This window comes from Bactrocera oleae, chromosome 5, assembly GCF_042242935.1.
Source record: "Bactrocera oleae isolate idBacOlea1 chromosome 5, idBacOlea1, whole genome shotgun sequence".
Taxonomy (NCBI): Eukaryota; Metazoa; Arthropoda; class Insecta; order Diptera; family Tephritidae; genus Bactrocera; species Bactrocera oleae.
Window position 1 is genome coordinate 25,264,349 of NC_091539.1, and position 21,481 is coordinate 25,285,829.

At 32.4% G+C, this 21,481-nt stretch overlaps 1 protein-coding gene across 8 annotated transcripts in view; it reads left to right on the forward strand.

Annotated features, from left to right (window-relative positions):
• Positions 1 to 21,481, forward strand: part of Tre1 (Trapped in endoderm 1) — a 92,557-nt gene that overhangs the window by 26,786 nt on the left and 44,290 nt on the right. For 6 of the 8 annotated variants that reach the window (XM_036370872.2, XM_036370877.2, XM_070109962.1 and 3 more), the window contains exon 2: positions 12,090 to 12,175. The exons of 1 other annotated variant lie outside the window; for it this stretch is intronic. In XM_036370872.2, the coding sequence (XP_036226765.2) occupies positions 12,091 to 12,175 (85 nt within the window). In that variant the 5' untranslated portion in view covers position 12,090. Of the gene's footprint in view, positions 1 to 7,585; positions 7,723 to 12,089; positions 12,176 to 21,481 lie in introns of those variants that run through there. One more of the 8 variants, XM_036370873.2, reaches the window with a different exon arrangement.

The window sequence follows — 21,481 nt, forward strand, 5'->3', positions numbered from 1 at the left end:
ACATTATTCTTTTTATTTTACTAAAACTTTTTTACTATCAACTAATAAATTAAGTATAATATATTTCACGAATTAAAAAAGTATTACGGTTTCGATTACAATTTACAGTCTATTTGACAGTTTTCTATGTTGCCCATTCCAATAGAATTACGTCACAAGATGGTTGGCCTAATCTTGTATACTATCATTAGTTAGTATGTACAGGGGTGTCAAGCCAATTAGCACACCCTTTCATGTGCACTAAAATTAAAGAAAATAATAATAATATCGAGAAGGAATTGAAGTATAGGTATTCAGTAATATTTATTAAATAATGTTGAATGGAAACAAAAAAGTTATTAGTATAATAGGACCCTAAAAAATCAATATAACGTAAAACATATTTAGAAGCAGTTCGATCAAGAGATCAACACATCTGAAAAAAAGAAAAAAATTATAAAATTTTGAAAGTAATTTGAAAACGTATGAGTATATATTATATTTACTCAATATTTAGTTTGGTATCCATTTTGGGAAATTTCGGATGTACATCTTCTCGGCATAGTTGACACCAAATCCGCGCAGATATCATTGGAAATTTCCTGACATTCCTGTTGAATAACTGCCCATAAATCGTGCACTGCCTTCATTTTCAGTGCCATGACTCCCCTTTTTATTATTGCCCACAGATTTTCAATTGGATTGAGGTCTGGATTCTGGGCAGGCCAATTCAGCAATGGAATTGAAGCCACTGAATCACAGACCTCGACTTAAAGCAGGGCGCATTGTCTTGCGGTGGTGTATACAGATAACAGTAAGTCTTCCAAAACGGTACAAGATAATTTTCAAGCAACTTCTGGTATGCTACAAAATCTAGCTTGCCCGTTATCTGTACAATATGACCATAACCATGCTTCGTTAAACAACCTCACACCATAATACTTTCTCCATCGAACTTAACAGTCTTCCTGGTATACTTCGGGTCCAATTTTTTTTTGGGGAGTGCCGCACATAAGTTTTCCCATCAGGCCCGTGTAAATTGAATTTAGATTTGTCGCTTCAAACTAAAGAATTCCAGAAGGAAAGAAGATAACAATTCCTATGCAGTCTGACAAATTTCAATCGCGCCTTTCGATTATTTTCTGAAACTTTTAGATTTTTTAAACTTTGGCATCCCCGAAGGTGGTTTTCCAAAAGTCGCTAACAGTCCTACTGGCATTGGTTACGCCATATTCATTCTGCATTGTAGCTCGTATTTGCGAGGAAGTTGCAAAAGGATCTCTAAACGCCTGCCGAACAGTGAGTGATTCTTCTTGTTTTGTGGTCTTTTTGCGTCTAGATCTCCTTTTAATTGCAAATGTTTTATTCTCACGATAATATCTGAGAGCGTTTTGAATTTTTTTCTTCGAACTTCTACTGCAACGTGCAATTTCACTAATAATTTTCCCGTCCTGGAACATGTTCCATATTAGGCACCTTTCCTCTTCACTAGAGCTCTTGGTACGTCCCATTTTCAATACTTCAGACTATCTATGTCTATTAAAAATTTTACTTAAAACTCACAACCTTAAACGCAAACGAATTACGAACAATTTTTTTGATAGCACGGTGTGCTAATTAAAATGCCAGTTTGAATCAAAAGCCTTTATGCAATAAAGGCATACTTCATGGAAACCGACCCCAACATTTTCAGTAATGTGTGATTTATAACGGCAAAATAACAACTTATTAATATACAAAATTTCCTTAAATACCGTTATCTTCAATTTTCAAGCAGTACTATTGGAATATGTAAAGGTGTGGTAATTAGTGTGCCAACGGTGTATATGTATAGTAATTTTGCTTTTTCGTCTCTGGTTTAGGTACAATCGTTCAATTTCAGCACACTTCCACTGAGTCTAGAAATGGTTAAGCGTTAGTAGTCATTTATAATGAGCTGCTCTTAGCAGCTTCTATGGTATCAATTTTGTTATATCTTGGAGATTTCTCGCTAGACAATTTTTCGATTTCGGTACGTATTTCCGCGGGCTTAATAAGTTTTATTGGTAAATTCAGTTGACAAGGAGTGGCAAGAAACTCTAATATTTCATTGTAACTGCCGCTGCTACCGAAAGCGGTGAACTTTGACTCGAGGTATTTACCATAAGCAATTTGCTTTCTTTTCTCTATCCTTCACCCAACGTTATTATTGTCTTTAATAGGTACATTTCTTTTCTTAGGTCGTTTTAGAGATTTTGTCGCAATCCATAGTTAAAACTCTTAATATTCAGAAATCGATTTAATTTTTTTAATCTATTTTGTGGCTTTATTTATAGTAGTTTTGTCAATTGCATTTCTATTGGTTTGCCACTTTTTTCGGATACGCCTTTTACACTGAATTAATGCCCTAATCTATGCAGACACATTAATTAAGTTATGAGGCGAGAATTCGTTCGTTATGTGGTGTAATCAGCAAAAGCTACATCATAAATTAAGTTTGTAAAACCTTCAACTGCATAATCTAGTTCCGTTGAGATGACGGTCAGGAATTTTAAATTTTTACTCGGCCAGTAGGTAGGTTCAACGCTTAACTGGGTTTTAACATTATTCTATATAATTCATTTATAATACTCTCTACCCCATGCGTTTGGAGTAAGTGAGTCCCACCAGGAATGCACAGTCAGCATGAGCCCTGTTACCTCAATGATTAGAGACGAATTGACGATTGCGTAAAAATCGTGATGAAACTTGGTACACGTGTTCCTTGGCAAAAAACTGAGGACGAGTTCGTAGATGGGCGTAATCAGACCGCTGACGCGCCCACAAAACTCTATTAATCGAAAACTTATAAAGTGCCATAACTAAGCACTGAATTAAGATATAAAACTGTAAATTGGCACAGGATATCGTAGTAGCAAGGGTTTAATGTGCACTTATCCTAAACCATTCAAGCTTAAATAACCAAATTCGCCCAGAACAAATCCTTTAAGCTCCCCTACCGACAGTATAAAATTGAACGAAATGTGATGAAAGCCCCGCCCTCTCCTCATATGACCGCACTGTTAAATACTACTTAAATCCAATTTTGTGACTTTCCAGTATAGACTTTCCAAAACAAGCTCTATGTATAAGATATATAATTGGAATTTTGAGATATTTCTTTCCTGATAATATTATATCTGTATGTCAAAAATGGATTGAATCGGGTCAATACTTCTCTTAGCCCCCATGTATCTAATAGAAATAATTCGAATTTCGGCTGACTTTATACCGCATAAATCGGCCAATGTGGGAGTTATTTTAATGAAATTAAGAGAGCGTACTTTTCTAATAACAGTGTATCTTTGTGTCTAAAATGGATTAAATCGAATGAAAACTTGCCTTAGCCCTCATATAACTGATATTCAGGATTTTCAAACATCCAATTGACTTTACTCCTTTTATATTTTTGATGGTATGTGAGGACACCTAAATGAAACTTAGAGAGCATTTTTTCCGTTAGCAATATGCGGTAATGTCAAAAATAGATAAAAGCGGGTCAATACTACCCCTACCTCCATATGTAAATAAAATGATTTTTTGTTGTTTATACAAACCTTGTACCGAAAATGTCGGTCAGTGTGTGAGTTATTTATAAAATTGCTTGATAATATGTTCTCGACTATACCTTTACATTATCATAGGTTAATTCAACAAACACCTGATGCGATATTTTAATGAAATTAAGTGAACAAGTTTTCTTAAAAATCATAAAATGTTCGGTTACACCCGAACTTAGCCCTTCCTTACTTCTTCTCTTTTGTAATGTTAGCCTTTGTACTTCGCTGTATGGTTTTGTAAACAATGTACACATTTGTTTTACAGTTTTTCTGTATGAGCCAATCTGAAAATTTATTCAGTTATATATGTACGTTTATGAAATGCTTTTTCCGTATGTACCCGCAGATCGTCCGAACCACAGCACGGAAAGACGTGAAAATTTGCACGGTTATTCATCCTCGATCTTTCAATCTATACTTTTATATGTACATATTAATATTTGAAAAAGTCGTGTTAGTTACAATTTTTATAACTCAAGAAAGTCTGAGCCGATTTGGCCGATTGGCAGTGAGGTAGCTTTGGAGAGGACATGTATACTTTTTATCTTTTTATGTTAAAAGTCAAAACAATTCATATATAAAAAATTAAAAAAAATTGTAGTTTTGAACAGGTAAGGAAGGGCTAAGTTCGGATGTAACCGAACATTTTATACTTTCGCAAAGTCAAATAGTATACTCGTTTGAGATTTCTTTGTGGATTGACCGATATTTTCGGTAGAAGGTCAACTATAGGCACTGGGGTCCACATATTTAGTACTTAGGGGCTTGAACCGTTTTGGTTCGATTTAGAAAATTTTTGGTCACAAGGTGGCATACTTTAAACGTATTATTCACGCAAAGTTTTACCCCGATATAATCATTGTTGCTTGATATGCATAGTGGAAAGTGAAAGAATCAGATGGAATTTAAAATGGTGTTATATGGGAAGTAGGCGTGGTTGTAGTCCGATTTTGCCCATTTTCGCACTATGACATAAAACATGAAAAGAACGTTATGCACCGAATTTGGTTGAAATCGGTTAAGCAGATCTCAAGATATGGGTTTTCACCTAAAAGTGGGCTGTGCCACGCCCACTGTCTAATTTTGAACGCGGTTCCTATAAAGTCATCTCATACCATCCGAGATAAAATTTAATGTCTCTGGCGTGTTTAGTGCTTGATTTATGGCGCTTTTAGTAGTTTTTAACAGTACCGTTATATGGGGGGTGGGCGGAGTTGCCACCCGATTTCAACTATTTTCACACCGTCAATAGAAATGCTAAAAACGTTTGCTTCCAGTGAATTTTGTTATTATAGCATTAGCGGTTTAGGAGATATGCACATTAAACCTATTAGAGGCGGGACCACGCCCACTTTAAAAAAAAATGCAGATGCCCTCCCTAATGTTATCCTGCATAGTTATGGCAATTTTTTTGTTTTTAATTAATGGCGTTTTGTGGGCGTGGCAGTGGTCCGATTACGCCCATCTGCAATACCAACCGTTTCACGGTACCAAGAAACATGTCTACCAAGTTTCATAAAGATATCTCAATTTTTACTCAAGTTACAGCTTGCACGGACGGACAGACAGTCACCCGGATTTCACTTCATCTCGTCTCTTCATCCTGATCATTTATATATACATAACCCTATATCTAACTCGATTAGTTTTAGGTGATACAAACAACCGTTAGGTGAACAAAACTATTATACTCTGTAGCAACAGGTTGCGAGAGTATAAAAATTATATTTCAAAGCATAAGCATGTGTTGGAAATTCATGCAAGAATCATTTGAATATTTTATTACTACAAAGAAATAAAATAACAACACATAGGTACTGCTTGTAATGTTATTTTTTTTAACCCGATATCCCGATGTAAGAAATTGAAAAATTCATAAAGCGTTTAAAAATCAATAAAAATCATGTTGGTAAATTATTCAGTTCGAAACATACGTCAATAAATAAATGTTAATTATATCGATCATTTGCATTAATGCAATCACGTAGACGTGTTATTTTTGAATTTTTCCAGGTTAAACAATAAAGTAGAGGTGTTCTTTCTTGAATAGAATTTATTCAAGTGGTGTTGTTGATTTAGCTCCTTTAAGCATTTTTTTTTTTAATAATCCCCCACCAATTTTCAATTAGTCGAGACTCTGGGCAGGCTTGTCGATAGCTTTACTCCAATTGTAGAAGACTTAGGTGTTTGTGTTTTAGGTCATTGCCCTTTTGTATTTAAGTTTACCAGCTTACCAACGCTTATAGCGGTTATTTATATTGAAAATTGTTCTCATTTTTGAGCTGATGTTTCTTTGTGATAATTAAAATATACCAGTTCAATGAAATTCTCAAAAATTCGCTTCTTTTCGATCTATGTATAGACCAAGGTAGATAATTTTTGAAAGCAAAAGAAATTATAGTGAGATGAAACCCATTGGAAACGGCAAGACAGTAAGATAATATAACAAAAACGAAAGGAAAAATAATTAACTGTGGTCGGAATGAGGAAGGAGAGGGGTGTGGTTGAATTTCTTAGGGTTAAAACGGTTTAACTTGATTTCCGGGAAAACTACTACGATAAATTTGAAAAAAATACAGTGTTTTGAGACATAAGAAGATAAGTTTACACCAAATTTCGTGAAAGAAAAATTATTTTGTACAAGACAAGATTAAAAAACTCAAATACTTGGTTATTTCAATATTTCACTTAAATTTTGAGATAATGGCCAATCATGGATTATGGTATCTTAGTTTACTGAGAACATCAACAAATATAAACAATTTCTGCAGCTTAAACCTTTATTTTGCAAAGAAGGCTATACACTTGCCTTTATTTTTTCTTCAAAACAACTTAACATTTTATTACCCATTATCAGAGTTTATGAAAATATTTACTTATTAAAAATTGAGCCTAAAATCTAATTTTCAATTTGTTGTTTTAATTGACAGTTAAACATTACGCCACGTTTCAAACAATCCTGGTTATTGTCTGATGAACAGGAAATCCCAGAAGTCACTTTTCATCATTTAAATGCTACTTAAACATCCATTATTGTAGTTGAGTAGCTCATAGTTTTAGATGACTTAAAATCACATCAGCAATTAGCTCGCGTAACTACGGTGGCATAATTAAATATTTTATTTTATTTAACTAATTTTATTGCATTAGCAACGAATTTTGAAGTGTGTAAGTATTTCTGGTATGTAGTTTTTACATCCGTACAAAAGAAAAACAAAGCTCGCGCTTCACTCTTTTTAATCCAGTTGCATAATATGAAATGTTTCACCCTACTCTCAATTAGATAAACTAATAGTTTGTACATACATATGCATGTTTTACATGCTTATGTACAATTTTTATTTTTTAATTAAACATCCGCTTAAAGAACGTGTTTACACTGACGGGTATAGAAATAATATGAAGGGTTAAAATACGTTAATATTTATTAAACTTAATTTTTGTGTATAAAAATAACTTGGAAAACTCATACTGCAGTCTATTCCTTTCGCGCTCACTAGAATTAAAAGCCACCTTTATGGTAAATTACCTCAACTGAACTACAAATAATTAAATTCGCTGAGTCAACATTAGGGTTTTCTAAGCTTCTACTTTTATAATATATTTTTAGGTCTAACAATAAACTAGTGCTTATTATGAAATAAAAAGGAAAAAATTGCATTCGATTTCAGCAGCTTTTATCATTAGATATCTTTGCATTTAAAAATAACAAAATAAATCTAAGATACATATTGATCTTTTTTGAATTTATCTTATAATACTGAGTTTGGAATTTAATTATAAGGATAAGTTTTCCAGTATTTTTAAAGAAAATATATTTTATACACAATTTTAGCTTTAGAGAATACATTTCATAGCTACACCTCTGTGCGCATGCACACTTGTGGGTTATGGTTAAGTGTTATAGCATCCGTTATTTATCAGTTATTATTAGTATAACAATACTCGAATAGGTCTGCTGCTGTTGTTGAAATGAACTATTTAATAAAACTCAAAAAAAATTGTTCATAAGATTGTCTATATTAAAGGTGAAATGTTGAGTTTGGCCGATAAAAAAATTTGATAATAATATTTTGAAAGGTGTTAAAACTTTACAATCATAAATATAAACAATGTTTTGAATAAGCAACCTGTTTCGAAATTTTAACCTGCACTAGCACTTAAGGTAAGATAAATTGAATAGATAACGGTATTTCATATATATGTATATTAAAATAAAAATTATGCAACATGTTGAGCATTGCATAATAGTTTTGTTTGTAACACCTAAAACTAAACAAGATATTATATAAGGTTGCATATATTAAAATGGTCAGAATAGCGATACCAATTTATTTCGGAATATACATATGTTCATATGTCTGACCGTGTAAGTTATAATTTGTTTAAAAATTGCTGAGGATAAATTCAGTCAATTGCCACGCGTGAAAAAATATAACTTTGTAAATCATAAATTAAACAACTAAATGTTTCAATAGTGGGCGTGATGAACGTATTATCTTGCACATATTGCAGTGTAGTACTGAATAATATGTAAAATTAAACCATGAATAACGCTAGATACAAATATGATAATAAATTATTAATACAAATATGATAATAAATTATTAATACAAATATGATAATAAATTCGTTATTCTAGTTGGCTTAATCCCGAATATCTCGATCGAAGTGTGAGTTATCTAAATAAAAGTGGGTGGAAATATTTTCTTGGGCATACCTTAGTTTATCAGATTTGTTGCTTGGTCTTCATGAAATCAGTCCATATGCGACAGAGAAAGTTCAAACAACTAGCAATTTATTATTATAGAACTGAGACTAAGTCGGGTACTCTTTTAATTGAAAACTGATTTTACTTGAAATTAGGTGATGGTTGCAGATGATAGTTGAAATTCGCATTCTGAGGAATGATACAATCACAGTATAGAATATTTGGAAAATGTTTCATGAAATAAATACAAACGTACTCGTGATCCATTTCGAGGTTCCCTACTTTTTTAAAGAAAAAAGCACTGAAAATTCAAATTTAATGGGGAATGTTTATTATCATTTGAGTTGCTGCGAACGTCGCCGAATCGACTCTCCACGGTCTTCGTGTACACTCTTAGCTACGGGCGCTATATTTTCTTCAATCCGTGCTGGACGTGGTCTATTCGGTAGAATATTATCCAATAATGAATACTGGGTCTCAAGATGGGTGATGGTGTTGCGAATAGTACGCTCAGTAAGCCGATTATGTTGACCGTTCAACGCGCGAAGCACAGACATTACAGAACCTGAATTTTCGTAATAAAGTTGAACGGTTTGTAAACGTTAGTCTTTCCATGATGAAATGCCAAACAATACTGAACAAAAGCAACATGACAGTCAGAAAAAGGCTATTGACAAAAGTACCTCTATTTCGATTACCCGTTATATCCACATAGCAGACTTAATGATGCCTATGTTTACTTGTTCTTACACTAAAATCCCGTTATCACAAAAATTAAAATAGGAATATACATTTTTGTTTTTACATTTTAAACTTAAGAATATAAGGAAGAAATACATACAGAAAATTTGAACTGAATTACCTATTTGCATGTGTTACTTTACCTAAAAAAATGTGTTGGGTGAACGCAGACTTTATTGGCTATGTGTAAGTAGAAAACCATACCATAACGGTTTCATGCAATTTTAAAGCTTCAAACAGTTCGTCTTTCACTTTTGTTTCAAATATTTCTGGCAAACACGATTTCTTGAGTAGTCAATGATAGTAGGATCATGGGCTGAGTACTTTATTATTTATTTCCATTACGTTGCAAATAAATTTTTCAATGTTTGGCGGTGTTCATGTTCACCTCGATCTCAAGAGCATATCCAGTGGGAGCATTACAGTTTCGAAAATGTTGATTTAAAGGATCTATTATCAATGAATTGTTCTATCCTTTGATAATCTTTGCTTTGTCCAAATATCGCTCGTAAATTAAGTAAAGAAATAGTGTTCAAAATTTCAAAACGATCGGTTCAGTCACTCGCAATATAAATATGTTTCGTCATTATTATTGTCAGCTTATATTAATAATTTTTCTGCCTTTTTAGTTTTAGTTTGATGTGCGTGTTTTTTACTTTTTTAAGCTTGGATTTCCGATCGAACTCTAAATTAATTATCATTGGTGTTTATATACAGTGCGTTCAAAAAATTACGTTTTTCCTTTGCCCGATCAATTCGCGGAAAACTGCTTTTTCTGTTTTTTTTTCAAATTAATACATGTTCAATTGCGATCACTAACGCTTACAATTCGGTCGGTTTTTTTTTTGATTATCTTAATGTTTCACGTGTGCCGTGAAATAAGAAAAATTAGTGATCAGTATAAAAAACGATTTGTATCATCTTTCTAACGAGGTATCCTAAAAATGCCAAATTAACTTTTAAAAAAACTGAAAAGTATTTAAATTCAAGTTGTAAATTTGTGAAGAAGTGGCAAGCCTGGAAGAGGGAGGAAACACGGGACATCTAAAAGTGAGGACAATAGCTTGAAGCATTCTCTAAATTCTCTCGTTTTAACTCCCAACATTGGTTCTTAAAATTTTACTTCATGGTTTTTAAAGTTATAAAACATCCCTTGGTTCTGATTGGAGAGCTTTCTGAAGAAATTGCAGAGGCAAGGATTAAAGATTAAAGATGAAAGTAAAAGGTTCCGATTACCATATACACGGAAAAATTCACGCGTCGCTTCAAATATAGATGTAATGAACATATTGTTTTAACTCTCTGATCCCTTTATTACTGGACAACGAAAACCTGTGAAACCATGTGGTTATAACACATGCTACTAAAATCAACTATAGATTTACTTAATGAGACAATATGAAAATTATATATAAAATTGTTGTTCGTTTTCTAATTATAATGTATAAATGTTCGTTTATATTTTTGTTATCACAACATTTTTGAGTACCATCAATCAATGCAAATATTCTTAAAAATGTGTATATTACTTTTGTAATGTATTATTATTAGTAAAACCACGCCCAGTTTCCCTTAAAAAAAAAAAATTAAAACAATTTATCGATCCGTTATTGACTGTTACTATGGGAGCTATAGGATATAATCGTCCGACGTGCCCAATATTTTACAATATATTTACCATATTTTTATAGATTTTTGGTAAAAATTTCAAAACCATATCTCATCTAAAAGTATTTATGACCGCGGCCCCATACAAGTGAAACCACTATACATCGGTAAGATTTTAAACAAACTGTACTGAATATTAACACACACACTGATACTCTCTTCTTAGTGCGTGGAGTTACTAAATATTGTAAAACTACTTCAAACTGTGGTTTCAAAATCTTAAAAAAGTGGGCCTGACCCGCCCCCTAATATGGTAGGCTTAATGTACATACTTTCCAAACCACTTAAGTTAAAACAACCAAACTTGCTCAGAACCTCTTTCCAGTACCTCTTTCGAAAAAGTAAGAATGGTTCAAATCCGATTATCACTCCGCCTACTCTCCATATAAAAATTATGTTGAAAACTACTAAAAGTGCGATAACTCAAGAAATAAAAGCGTCAGAGATATGAAATTTTGCACCCGAGATGGTACAAAAAATCTATATGAGCCCAGATCTGACCTATTCGATCAATTTAAACCAAATTTGGTACATACATTTTATCTTGACATTCGTATGCTAAAATGGTCGAGATCGGACTACAACCCTGCCTACTTTTTATATATGTATGTTACATAGTTTTAAATTCCATATGATTCTTTCGCTTTCCAGTATACAAATCAGGCATAAATGAATGTATCGGGATAAAACTTTACTTGAAAATAGACCTTTCTACCTCCAATATACCCTATATAGTGATTTTCGACTTTCCCGATGATTTTAAACCGTTAGGTTGGTAAGAATGTGTGATATTTTAATGAAATTAAGTGAACAATTTTTTCTAAAAAGTTTGTGGTTAGCGCTGAATATGAATGGTCTAGAGCTTGGTCTATACCTCATATCCCTATTATAATAAATTCCCATCTTCTGTTTAATGTTTTGCACATCATCTCAATATATTAATTTTACCCTCTTCGGTTGAGTTTATGTCACCTCTCTCTCATTTGAGAATGATTGTTATATATTTTTCGCTAACGAGAAGTAAAATATAGTTATAACACTAAGTGAGTCTAGTACCAATAATATAAGTTAATAAGATACCAAATTTAATTGTAATTCATTTACAATTTCGTCAAACAATAAATGTTGATTTTTTTTTACAACATTTTTTAATATAAAGTTTAGCCAACACCTGAAGGAATTTATCGTTATATATATATAAATGATTAGGATGATGATAAATAGGGATGATAGTAACAGATAGTGCCATAAATGGTGACTGGTGAATCAGTATTAGTAGGTATTCGATAGCCATTCATAATGTGTTCTTTGATTTTCGGTGGCTTTCGGCTAGTATATCTAATTCTGTTTTTACACGGTTTTGATTTAACACGGTTTGAAAATAAAACAATTTTTAATTTTTTACATTTCAGGATGGGAGAAAATATTATATATCCGCATTCTGCCACCTTATTCGCCGCAATTTGCGCAAGTATATTTGCAATTACCGGAACATTTGGTAAGAAAAGTAACCAATAAGTGCTTATAAATATTTAACAACTGTATATTCAGAAGTAATTCATTGAGTTGCTGTTGGAATTCCGCTTTATTCAAAGTATGTTCCAAGAAGGACCAGTTAGAGTAATAAAAACTATAGTCATATTCGCTTTGTACATTTATGTTAGTATGCATGTTTATGTGTTTGAAAATATGTGCAATTTGTGCTCTCTTGCTGTTACAGAGTCGCATTGGAAATATACTTATTTTTAACAGTTGCAATAAAAACATAATAAAAGCAACAGTTTAAATTAAAATAATCTAATCTTCAAGATTAAGCCATTTTGTTTGTTGCTGAAGCAGGCAGCAGCACAAAAACGTATAAATGTGATACAGTACTATTGACAAGTTGTCGCGTAAAATGGAGCCTTGATAATAACAATATATTTATTATATCAAAACTTCTGATCTTAGAATAAATTTAATTAAATGATATAATTATTAAAACGTCATTTTATGATAATGAAACAAGTTCTTGCTAAAATAGCCTGTTAAGAGCGTACAACTGTCTGTATTTGATTGTTTGTTTATTCCATCTAAAAGCAACTTAAGATATTACATGGTTCATGTGGACAGCATGATTGAGCTTTCTCTAAATTGTCTAACAGAAAACATCTTATTGCGTCAAGCGATTACAATTTATAAAATGATAAAAGGTCCAGTAATTCTAGTTACAAATGCTGTCAACTTATAATAATCGTATTTTGTAGATAATCTTCTAAATACCTAACAAATAGTATGCCAATTTACTTGCTTAACTTTTAAACCTTGTACTTACAATGATAATCATGTCTGCTTAGATAAAACACGTGCCCAGTGGTAAAAAGGTGTGGGCTCTCCCTACAGGAATGTTCCTTATACTTTATACATATTATTAACTATCTTCTCACTTACTACTTCAATGTTGTTAAAAAATAAGTCAAATGTTGGTTGGATGTATAAATCAGTTCATACGTAGCCTTTCAGTCAAAAATATTTTGTCAGACTATGGTATACCGGAATATATGAATATAGGAATAGCAAGACTTGATACTTAATAAGAAGACACATTTCATTCAAGTGAGCTTTTCAAGCTTTGGCGCCAGCTTTGCAGGGCGAAAGAACTGCATACTTATTTTTACGTTGTAATGTTATATTGTAAATTAAAGCGGTAATAGCTTTGCCGGTTTTTTGATCACAATCTATAAAAGCGAGAAAACGTTCCTTCATTAGTAATATCAACGTGTAAATAAATGTTCGAATTAATCACCTATCGAAAGTTTTCTAATTTTTAACAATTTACATAATTTTTTGGATAATACGGGCCTCTTCGAGAACTTCGGGCCCGGGAAGAAGAGTCGATTTTTGGGGGATGCAAAAATATGACTAGAATTTACATGCAAGACATAAATTCAGTATGTCGGTGTCGATTCTGAAAATGCAAGAAAGAGTGTAGTAGAAGAGCAGTGTCTGGAACGAAGTTGAGCACGGTGCACTCTCACCCTAGTTAGTTAAAGTTGAATACTGTCGACGAGCTAAAGAACAATGTGAACAACAACGTGACTGCAAGGATGATTTCTGCGAAAGGACAGGACTTAGGGTGTTCTACCAGTTTATGATGAATTAGAGGATTCAATATGGCTAATTTTCTAAACTGCAGTTTTCTCAATAGAGATATTATGCGCAGGTGGTCTGATGCGAAGGTGCATAAGTCACCAGGTTTTGATATAATATATATCAGAACATCACTAGCCGTGGTAAGCTTTGGTGAGCTATTACATGTGCCTATAATTCTGGTGGGAGCTTCATCATATATTGTGCAGAATGTCGAATCGTCTATCTGTTCAGCTAGCTTTATCAAACAGGACACCTATATTTGGGTGATATCCTGTTGGATAAAATCTATCTGACATTCTAGCGTAGTATCTCTGTGTCGATGAGATGATATTGCCCAATATTGTGTAGAAAGAAGGCTCGGCCTAATAGTATTAACGTTAAAACCAACACACCCAGAAAATTTGAGGGCCTGTTTATGGTATCTTGGTTTCTTGAACCGCGCTTACGGATATGCCTTTTCAGTTCATCTCGTGACAGATGGTGAATGTTGCTGCTGCAGTACCCCTGGAGGCGGTTGTCATACTGTAATGATGTTAGACGAAGCCATTAAAGGTTGTTGCACCTGATTTATGTGATGTTCCACAGAACAGACGGGTAGATTATCGAAAAAGCAACCCTTGTCCGGTTAACAACCGGGCCATGTTGGGTAACTAGAATCGACTATCGTGTTTTGTTTGATACGGATTTAGTCGTATTAAATGGACAAGATGCAACTATCGTTAGAGATTCCAGGAAATATTTGGTTTTTTCGTTGTGTACTTTTACGGCCCCTTCTCCATTAACGATGTCCGAAATTATTTTTATTCTCTCGCAAAATGTAGCACAGATAATCTAATAACCTTATCGAAATAGACATAGAGTTAACTATATCAAACCGGGATGACGAGATGAATTTATTTCCGGATGTTTGTTTTACCGTGCAAGTGATGAAATTGAGATGTCTTACTTTTGTAACGCGCGTTTACAAAATTGGCACTCTGAGCTGGTTAGTATTGTAGATGTGCAGAATGGAATTAACCTCAATCACAAATGCTGAATTGAATAAATATAAATTGGCTATAACTAAGTGGTAAATTATTTGGTACATATGATCACACCAATTAGGTTTTTAAATAGGCGTGCACCAAACCTTAATATACATCAACCAAGCTTGATGAAAATATATAGTTATGAGTAAAATTGCACAATGAGCCCCCATATACTAATTATAATTTTTTTACTTGTATTTAGGACGAACTTATTAGTAATGGGTGGTGATGTCTCTTAATTAATTTGTGTGGAAATATGTTCCAGGGCATACTTTAGTTTAATGCCAAAAGTAGATGAAATCGACACAGACTTTGGCCTCATGTCATGTTTCGACTTATAGCTTAATATGTACATATTATTTTAGACATATTGTGGCTTTATGCTAAAAATTAAAGGAATCAATCGTATGTTGTACTGGTGACATATATACCCAACATATTCATTTCCGTCCTTCTGGTTGATTCTAAGTGATTCATTATTTCGCCTAATAAAAAATTTTGAATTCAAGTATTTTTTTTTGTATTTCAATATATTGCACAGCGTATTGTATTTTATTCATCTAACGGTTTTTTGTAACACCTAGAGTTAAATATAGTAAAATGATTAATATGATAATATGAATTGAATTCCAAAAAGTTAAAATCGGAGTATTGCCACGCTTATAATTTGCCGTTAATTGCAAAGAAAGGAGAAAAGAACTATGATTAGGTTTAAGATAAAACCCTCAAAACATTTGGTTTAGAAAATATTTAAAAATATGGGCGTAGGGTATAGGTATATGCATATAAGTTTTACATACAGTTATACATATGAACTAAAAGTTACAATTAATTGCTCTTAACTCTAAAACTAATGTGGTTGTTGTCATATCGCATTACTTTGTATCGTATGATATTAATCCATCATATGATACTTTTTAAATGTATGACGTGCCAACTAATCCCCTCTGAAATTCAAACGTCCTCGTTTAAATCTTTGGGTTTGTCGAAAATTTGGTTGAGTACATCTATTGCCGGTTGCGATAATTCGAGGGATTGATTTTCTGTGGGTTATTTTATTTGCTGTTTCTTTTAAGCTTCTTCGAGAAGATTTCTTCGATATTGGTTGGTGTTAGTGTTCTTTGTAAAATGTTTTTCCGTTAATTTGAATAGTTGTGTTGGTGTAAAGTGTTATGAATGTACCGTTTAGTGTTGCAGATTCGTTGTTGATAGAAATTTCGCCATTGAATTTATTTAGAAAAATTATTCCTGGTTCTTTCAGGGTTGGAATATTTTGATTGTTGACCTCCGTGCAGTATGGCAAACGACTTTTTAGAAGGTTATTGGTACTCATTACTTAAATCTACTACGTTATTATTTAAACATATTTGCAAGGAGTTATATTTTTACAATATATTTTATTCCATATTTTGTCTTTTCGCAATTTAGAATTGTATTAAAATTAATTTTCATAATTCTTCTATTTTTTTACAGCTCTAATGTGAATTGTTTTACAAATTTGCTTATTCGCGGTTGGAAGGCTTACAATATTTAAATATATAAAAAGTAATTTTGCCATTTGTTGCACTTTTTATTTCAGGAAATTCAAGGGCAATTTCAAGGCTTTACACTTATCTTTATTTCTAATTCCAACTACTTAACACTTATTGCTCGTTATTCAAGCTTACAACTTCTTGCTTACGTCTTATTGCTCCTAACACGACACTCTAACTAGAACTGTGTGTGATGCAGACTGTGCCCTTATATAGTAGATCTTTAACAAAACTTCATCTCTAGAACATTCTGGCTACTAAAAATTCGCTGTCTAGTTGTTTCTGGCAATTTATCGTTGATTAGATTTTGTGCTATTATCCGTGTTCGTACCTGTATTATCGCGTATGCGATATTGAAAACTTAATTTTTCTAATTTGTATTTTAACAGCAACAATGATTGTATCTCTAATATTTTTCATCTTGTATAGTTTTAATTATGTTATTTGTGATATTTTTTATTTCACTAAGTTTATCTATTGTGATTTGTTTAATTTGTACTTAGTTATTATTATTTTGCAAGATATTATTTATTTATTTTACTTGAAATTATTTCGTAGTCTTCGTGGGCTGGACTTGCTGTAATCCATTTCCATGCACTTTTAAGAAAATTTATTAACCTGTTTATTTTCTTTTCAACTTCGTTTGTGATTGTGTATTATTTTAAATGTTCCATCTTGTAGTCTACCTGTCCCCTTTTCTAATCGAATTCCGCCAGGCCAAGCGGTAGTAATAGCCTGGAAAAAAATGTCAGTACTTTTTTAATTGTGTATCCTACTTTTGTGAATTATTTGTCCTCTTTCGGTTAATATGGTACTATTTCTATCTTTTCAAACTATCTGTACTTACTTAACATTGTCTGTAATCTCCTATTTTTCTTAACAAATGTCTTTATTTCTTGCTTATTGTTATTGTGGTATTTGATATCCTGGTTTTTGAGCTAATTTTTGTAGGTTGCTGTGCCTAGTTCTTTCATGTCTTCAGAGGTAAAAGTAACATTTCTATTATAAAATAGGTCTACCGGTCTTTTTATTTTAGTAGAATGGACTGAATGATTATGTTCGGACGTCGCTCTTTCTAAAATTTCTCCAGAATTCCTGTGTCCACCCTTATACTTTATGCAACACATTATTTCAATTAATGTGGAGTGAAACTTTGCTACTTTTCCATTAGCTTGGCTTTTGTATGGAGGAGTAGTGTAAATTTCTATTCCTATCTTGTCTATCATCATAATTCTTTTAATATGACGTTCTCCTGTTCTTGTTCGTTGCTAATATGTATCTTCGACTGACTTGAGCTTTCAGCGCTATGAATTGTAGGTGTGAGTGAATTGATTTGTATTGGTATTCTTGAACGGTTGCGAACATTTTACTCTTCTGAAATAGCTTTCCATCGCTTCATTTAACTCTTTTTTTGTTGATGGTCAGGTTCTGGTAGGAAGAGATGGGGGATGCGTGGTTTGATTGTAATATATACTTTACTCATTTAGTTGCTCGATTAACTCAGTTGCTGTGTCTGCCATTTTGTAAAACTTACTTTATCTGTATTCTATAATATGAACAACATCCTTTTAAATTTTATAATCCGTGAAGATTTGAAGAATTGTCTCCATATAACAGTTATCTTTTTTCTACTTGCGATTATATATTTATTACTTGTAAATTCTTATATCTTTTTCTAATAACAATTTTATGAGGTTTTTTATTCTTTTATAATAATAATGATCCTTTTTTTATTTGCAATTTTCTTTTCTTTACTTTTAAATTTTTATATATTTTTTCTTTCACTTTCGCTTTTCATTAACAATTATTACAAAGAAATATTTAAAATGTTACCATTCACAAAAATTTTATATGTAAATTATGTGTATAATTAAATGTTCTTAACTAAAAGTTAATATATTTAACTAGTGGTGATCGAATGAATTATTAATTATTGTTATAAGTTATTTTTTTGAAAACCAGTAGTTGGTTTTATCCTTCTATCTTGGAAGGTCCCTGGGGTTCGTTCCTCATAGCTTCAATTGAACGCGTCACTCCGGTAGTGCGAGAGCTAGTGTGGGGGGACAGAAAATTAATCCACATAATGATAATTACTTAAAGACCTTATGTTCTTTACACTAGTCTCTGATCGCAAATTAATTTTAAAGAAATTATGTTTTCCTTTATTGAGTACAAAATTGTGACTAAACAATAGTTTCTAAAATTTAGCCTAAACAAGCTGTGGGTCAACGGCAGCGGCGTCGGAATTATTGGCAGCACTCTGAGAGTTGAAGTGGCTGCTTGTTTATTACTTAGCAGAAATATCGATCAATTCTGTGAGTTGGAGCGGATGTTTACTTTAACTAATTTCGTTATGTTGTTGAACTTTAATAATGTTGCAATGAATATTGCTATGTTAAGATATTGTAAATATTATATTTTTTGCGTTAACTTATATCTAAAGCTAAATGAACTTAACTCATATTTATAAAAAGTTTAAATATTTCAATAACATACAATTAAAATTAAAAAGAAACTATAAAATACACATTTTTCTTGTTCCATAAATTTCATATTAAACACTAAAAACACTAAACTTAAAAAAATTAAACATTGAGGGTATCGAAACTACTGTTATGAATGCAATAATTTCGATTCCCTCAATGTTTAATTTTTTTAATAACACAAAATAAAAAGTCAAACTAAAAAATTTAAATGCATATCTTTCCTTAGAGCGTGCTTACAGGGAGCCAAGAAACCAAAAATCGCCTATGCGGGAAATATTCTGCGGATCATTTTGAACATATTTGCCTAAAAGAATATGAATCTAAAACCGGTTTAGAGCCTGCCATTTTTTAACTGAAGTTTTTTTTGGGATTATACGTACATTATTGAGATATCCAAATGAAATTTAATACATAGGTGCATTTTGAGATTATAATGATTATTTGCCAGATCGATCAACTATATCGAATATCTCTCATACAACCGATTATTAATTTATTTTACTTTCCGACCGCCTGCCTTTAATTAAAAAGCTGAATTTTGCAGAACTATTCTCTAATATGTACATATATTACTTAATAATGACAGTGAAAATACAGAAAATCGGAATTCCCTACGTAGTAACCAAATGTAAAAGTGCCGGAAAGTTATAGGTTTACTTGTTTTGGTAAAAGTAGCAATTTTAAAAGATTTTTGTTCCATTCAGTTTGTTATAAAATTTGGAATATCGAATCTCGCCTAAATTAAAGAATTATGCCCCTCTGAAAGGGATATAATGGATGAATTTGTAAAAGAAGGAAAAACATACCCTGAAATCGGTCGAATTGTTGGAAGAACACATTCTTTCAAACAAAAAGTTATAAAAAAATTACAAACAATGCGGCGTTTTTGTATCTCGGCGCGTCCAAGTCGGCCAAAAATACTAGCACAGCGTGAAACTCGTAACGTTTTGCAAAGTGTGAAACCTTCGATTTACTGCATCCAAAATCGATCAAATTGTTAAGAAATCCCTCTGCACTGACACGATTCGAAAAATTAAAAAAAGAAGGGTTTAATGGTCAAGTCGCACACAGGAAGTCATTCATATGGTCAGTAAATAGACAAATTCATAATGCTTTCGCGAAAGCGCACTTAAACAAGCCTCGGAATTTTAGCAGAAAGTTTTGAAATCAATGGGCGTAAGATTTTATGGCGAAAAATGCATACTGTGAAGCACGGTGGTGAGCAAGCAGAATAACATAGAAAAACTAAAACAGGAACAGGCAACTGACCTCAAAAACCATGACAAGGACCGCAAATAAATTAAAATTTCACACCAGGGCACACAACACTCATTAAGCAAAGTAGTAGATTAGAATCTAAGCTTTCACCACTATATAAAAACGAAATTGTAAAAGAAAACAATCACACAACCATTATTACAGGAAAGGAGAGAGTTGTTCACAAAAGTAACATCAAAAAAGTCTAAATAATAATCTGAAGGTGACTAGAGCTGAAACGCCCAATAACAGGAAGAAATAAAATAAAAAGAAACAAAAAATAAAAAATAAAAATATCGTGCATAATAACTAACTTTTTATAATTCACTGTTTCCATAATTAGAATCAACCACCTATTAAAATCTATTAATAAAACCAGTTGTAAAAAATTAACTAGTAGTTCACATAGAAGCAAATGAAATATTAGTTGAGGGTAAGTGATTTCAGAAATGCAGACCATATCCCGGATATCGAATGGATTGACAATAGATAAATCAGCAGTTTAATACAAAGCAATGTAACCCGATATCTGAAAGGAATTTAATCTTCCTATTGGCCCTTATTATAACAATAGTTGTAATACAATCTGAAAAAGAGCTGACACAAATCATTTATAAAACAAACAATGTTCCTCGATCCGTTCCACCACAACAACACCATATTTTTAATGCCTACTTGAGCACAATTAAGAATTTGCGGAGGAAAAGTTAACACAAAAATTATAAAATTTATCTTAACATGGCAATATTCATTGCAACAATGTATCAGAATTAATTGCAACGTGTTATTAAAGTTCAACAACATAACAAAATTGGTTAAAATAAACGTTCGCCAAACTCACGGAATCGACCGATATTTCTGCTGAGTATAAACAAACAGCCGCATAAACTGCAGGTTCTGCCAATAATTCCGAGGACGCTGCCGTTGACCCACAGCTAGTTTAGCGTAAATTTAAGAAACAATTGTTTAGTCACAATAAAGGAAAAACAAGTTCCTTAAAATTAACTTATATACCATTTCAGATGTTTTTACGCATCGAAACCTTCCAACATGCGCGGATACCCAAGGTAGATTTGCTTGTACTCGTGGCTTACCCTCAGGCATACATTTGTTCAATTCAATCTATGGTCGCAAAGCAATGTGCTGATATGATTTGATTTGAACAAAGTTGGTCATACTGCTTACTCGATCCTGATTGCCGAAGAATAGACTGCTCGTGTTGCATCAGTTAGTTGGGTATGATCAGCCGAATTGATTTTGTCGTATTTTCGGCACCAGTGCTTGACTTAATCATACTCGTTGCAGATCTCTGGTAGGGATTAGTGTTGCCAGAAGTGAAGATTTATCTTCAAAATGAATATTTTGTTAT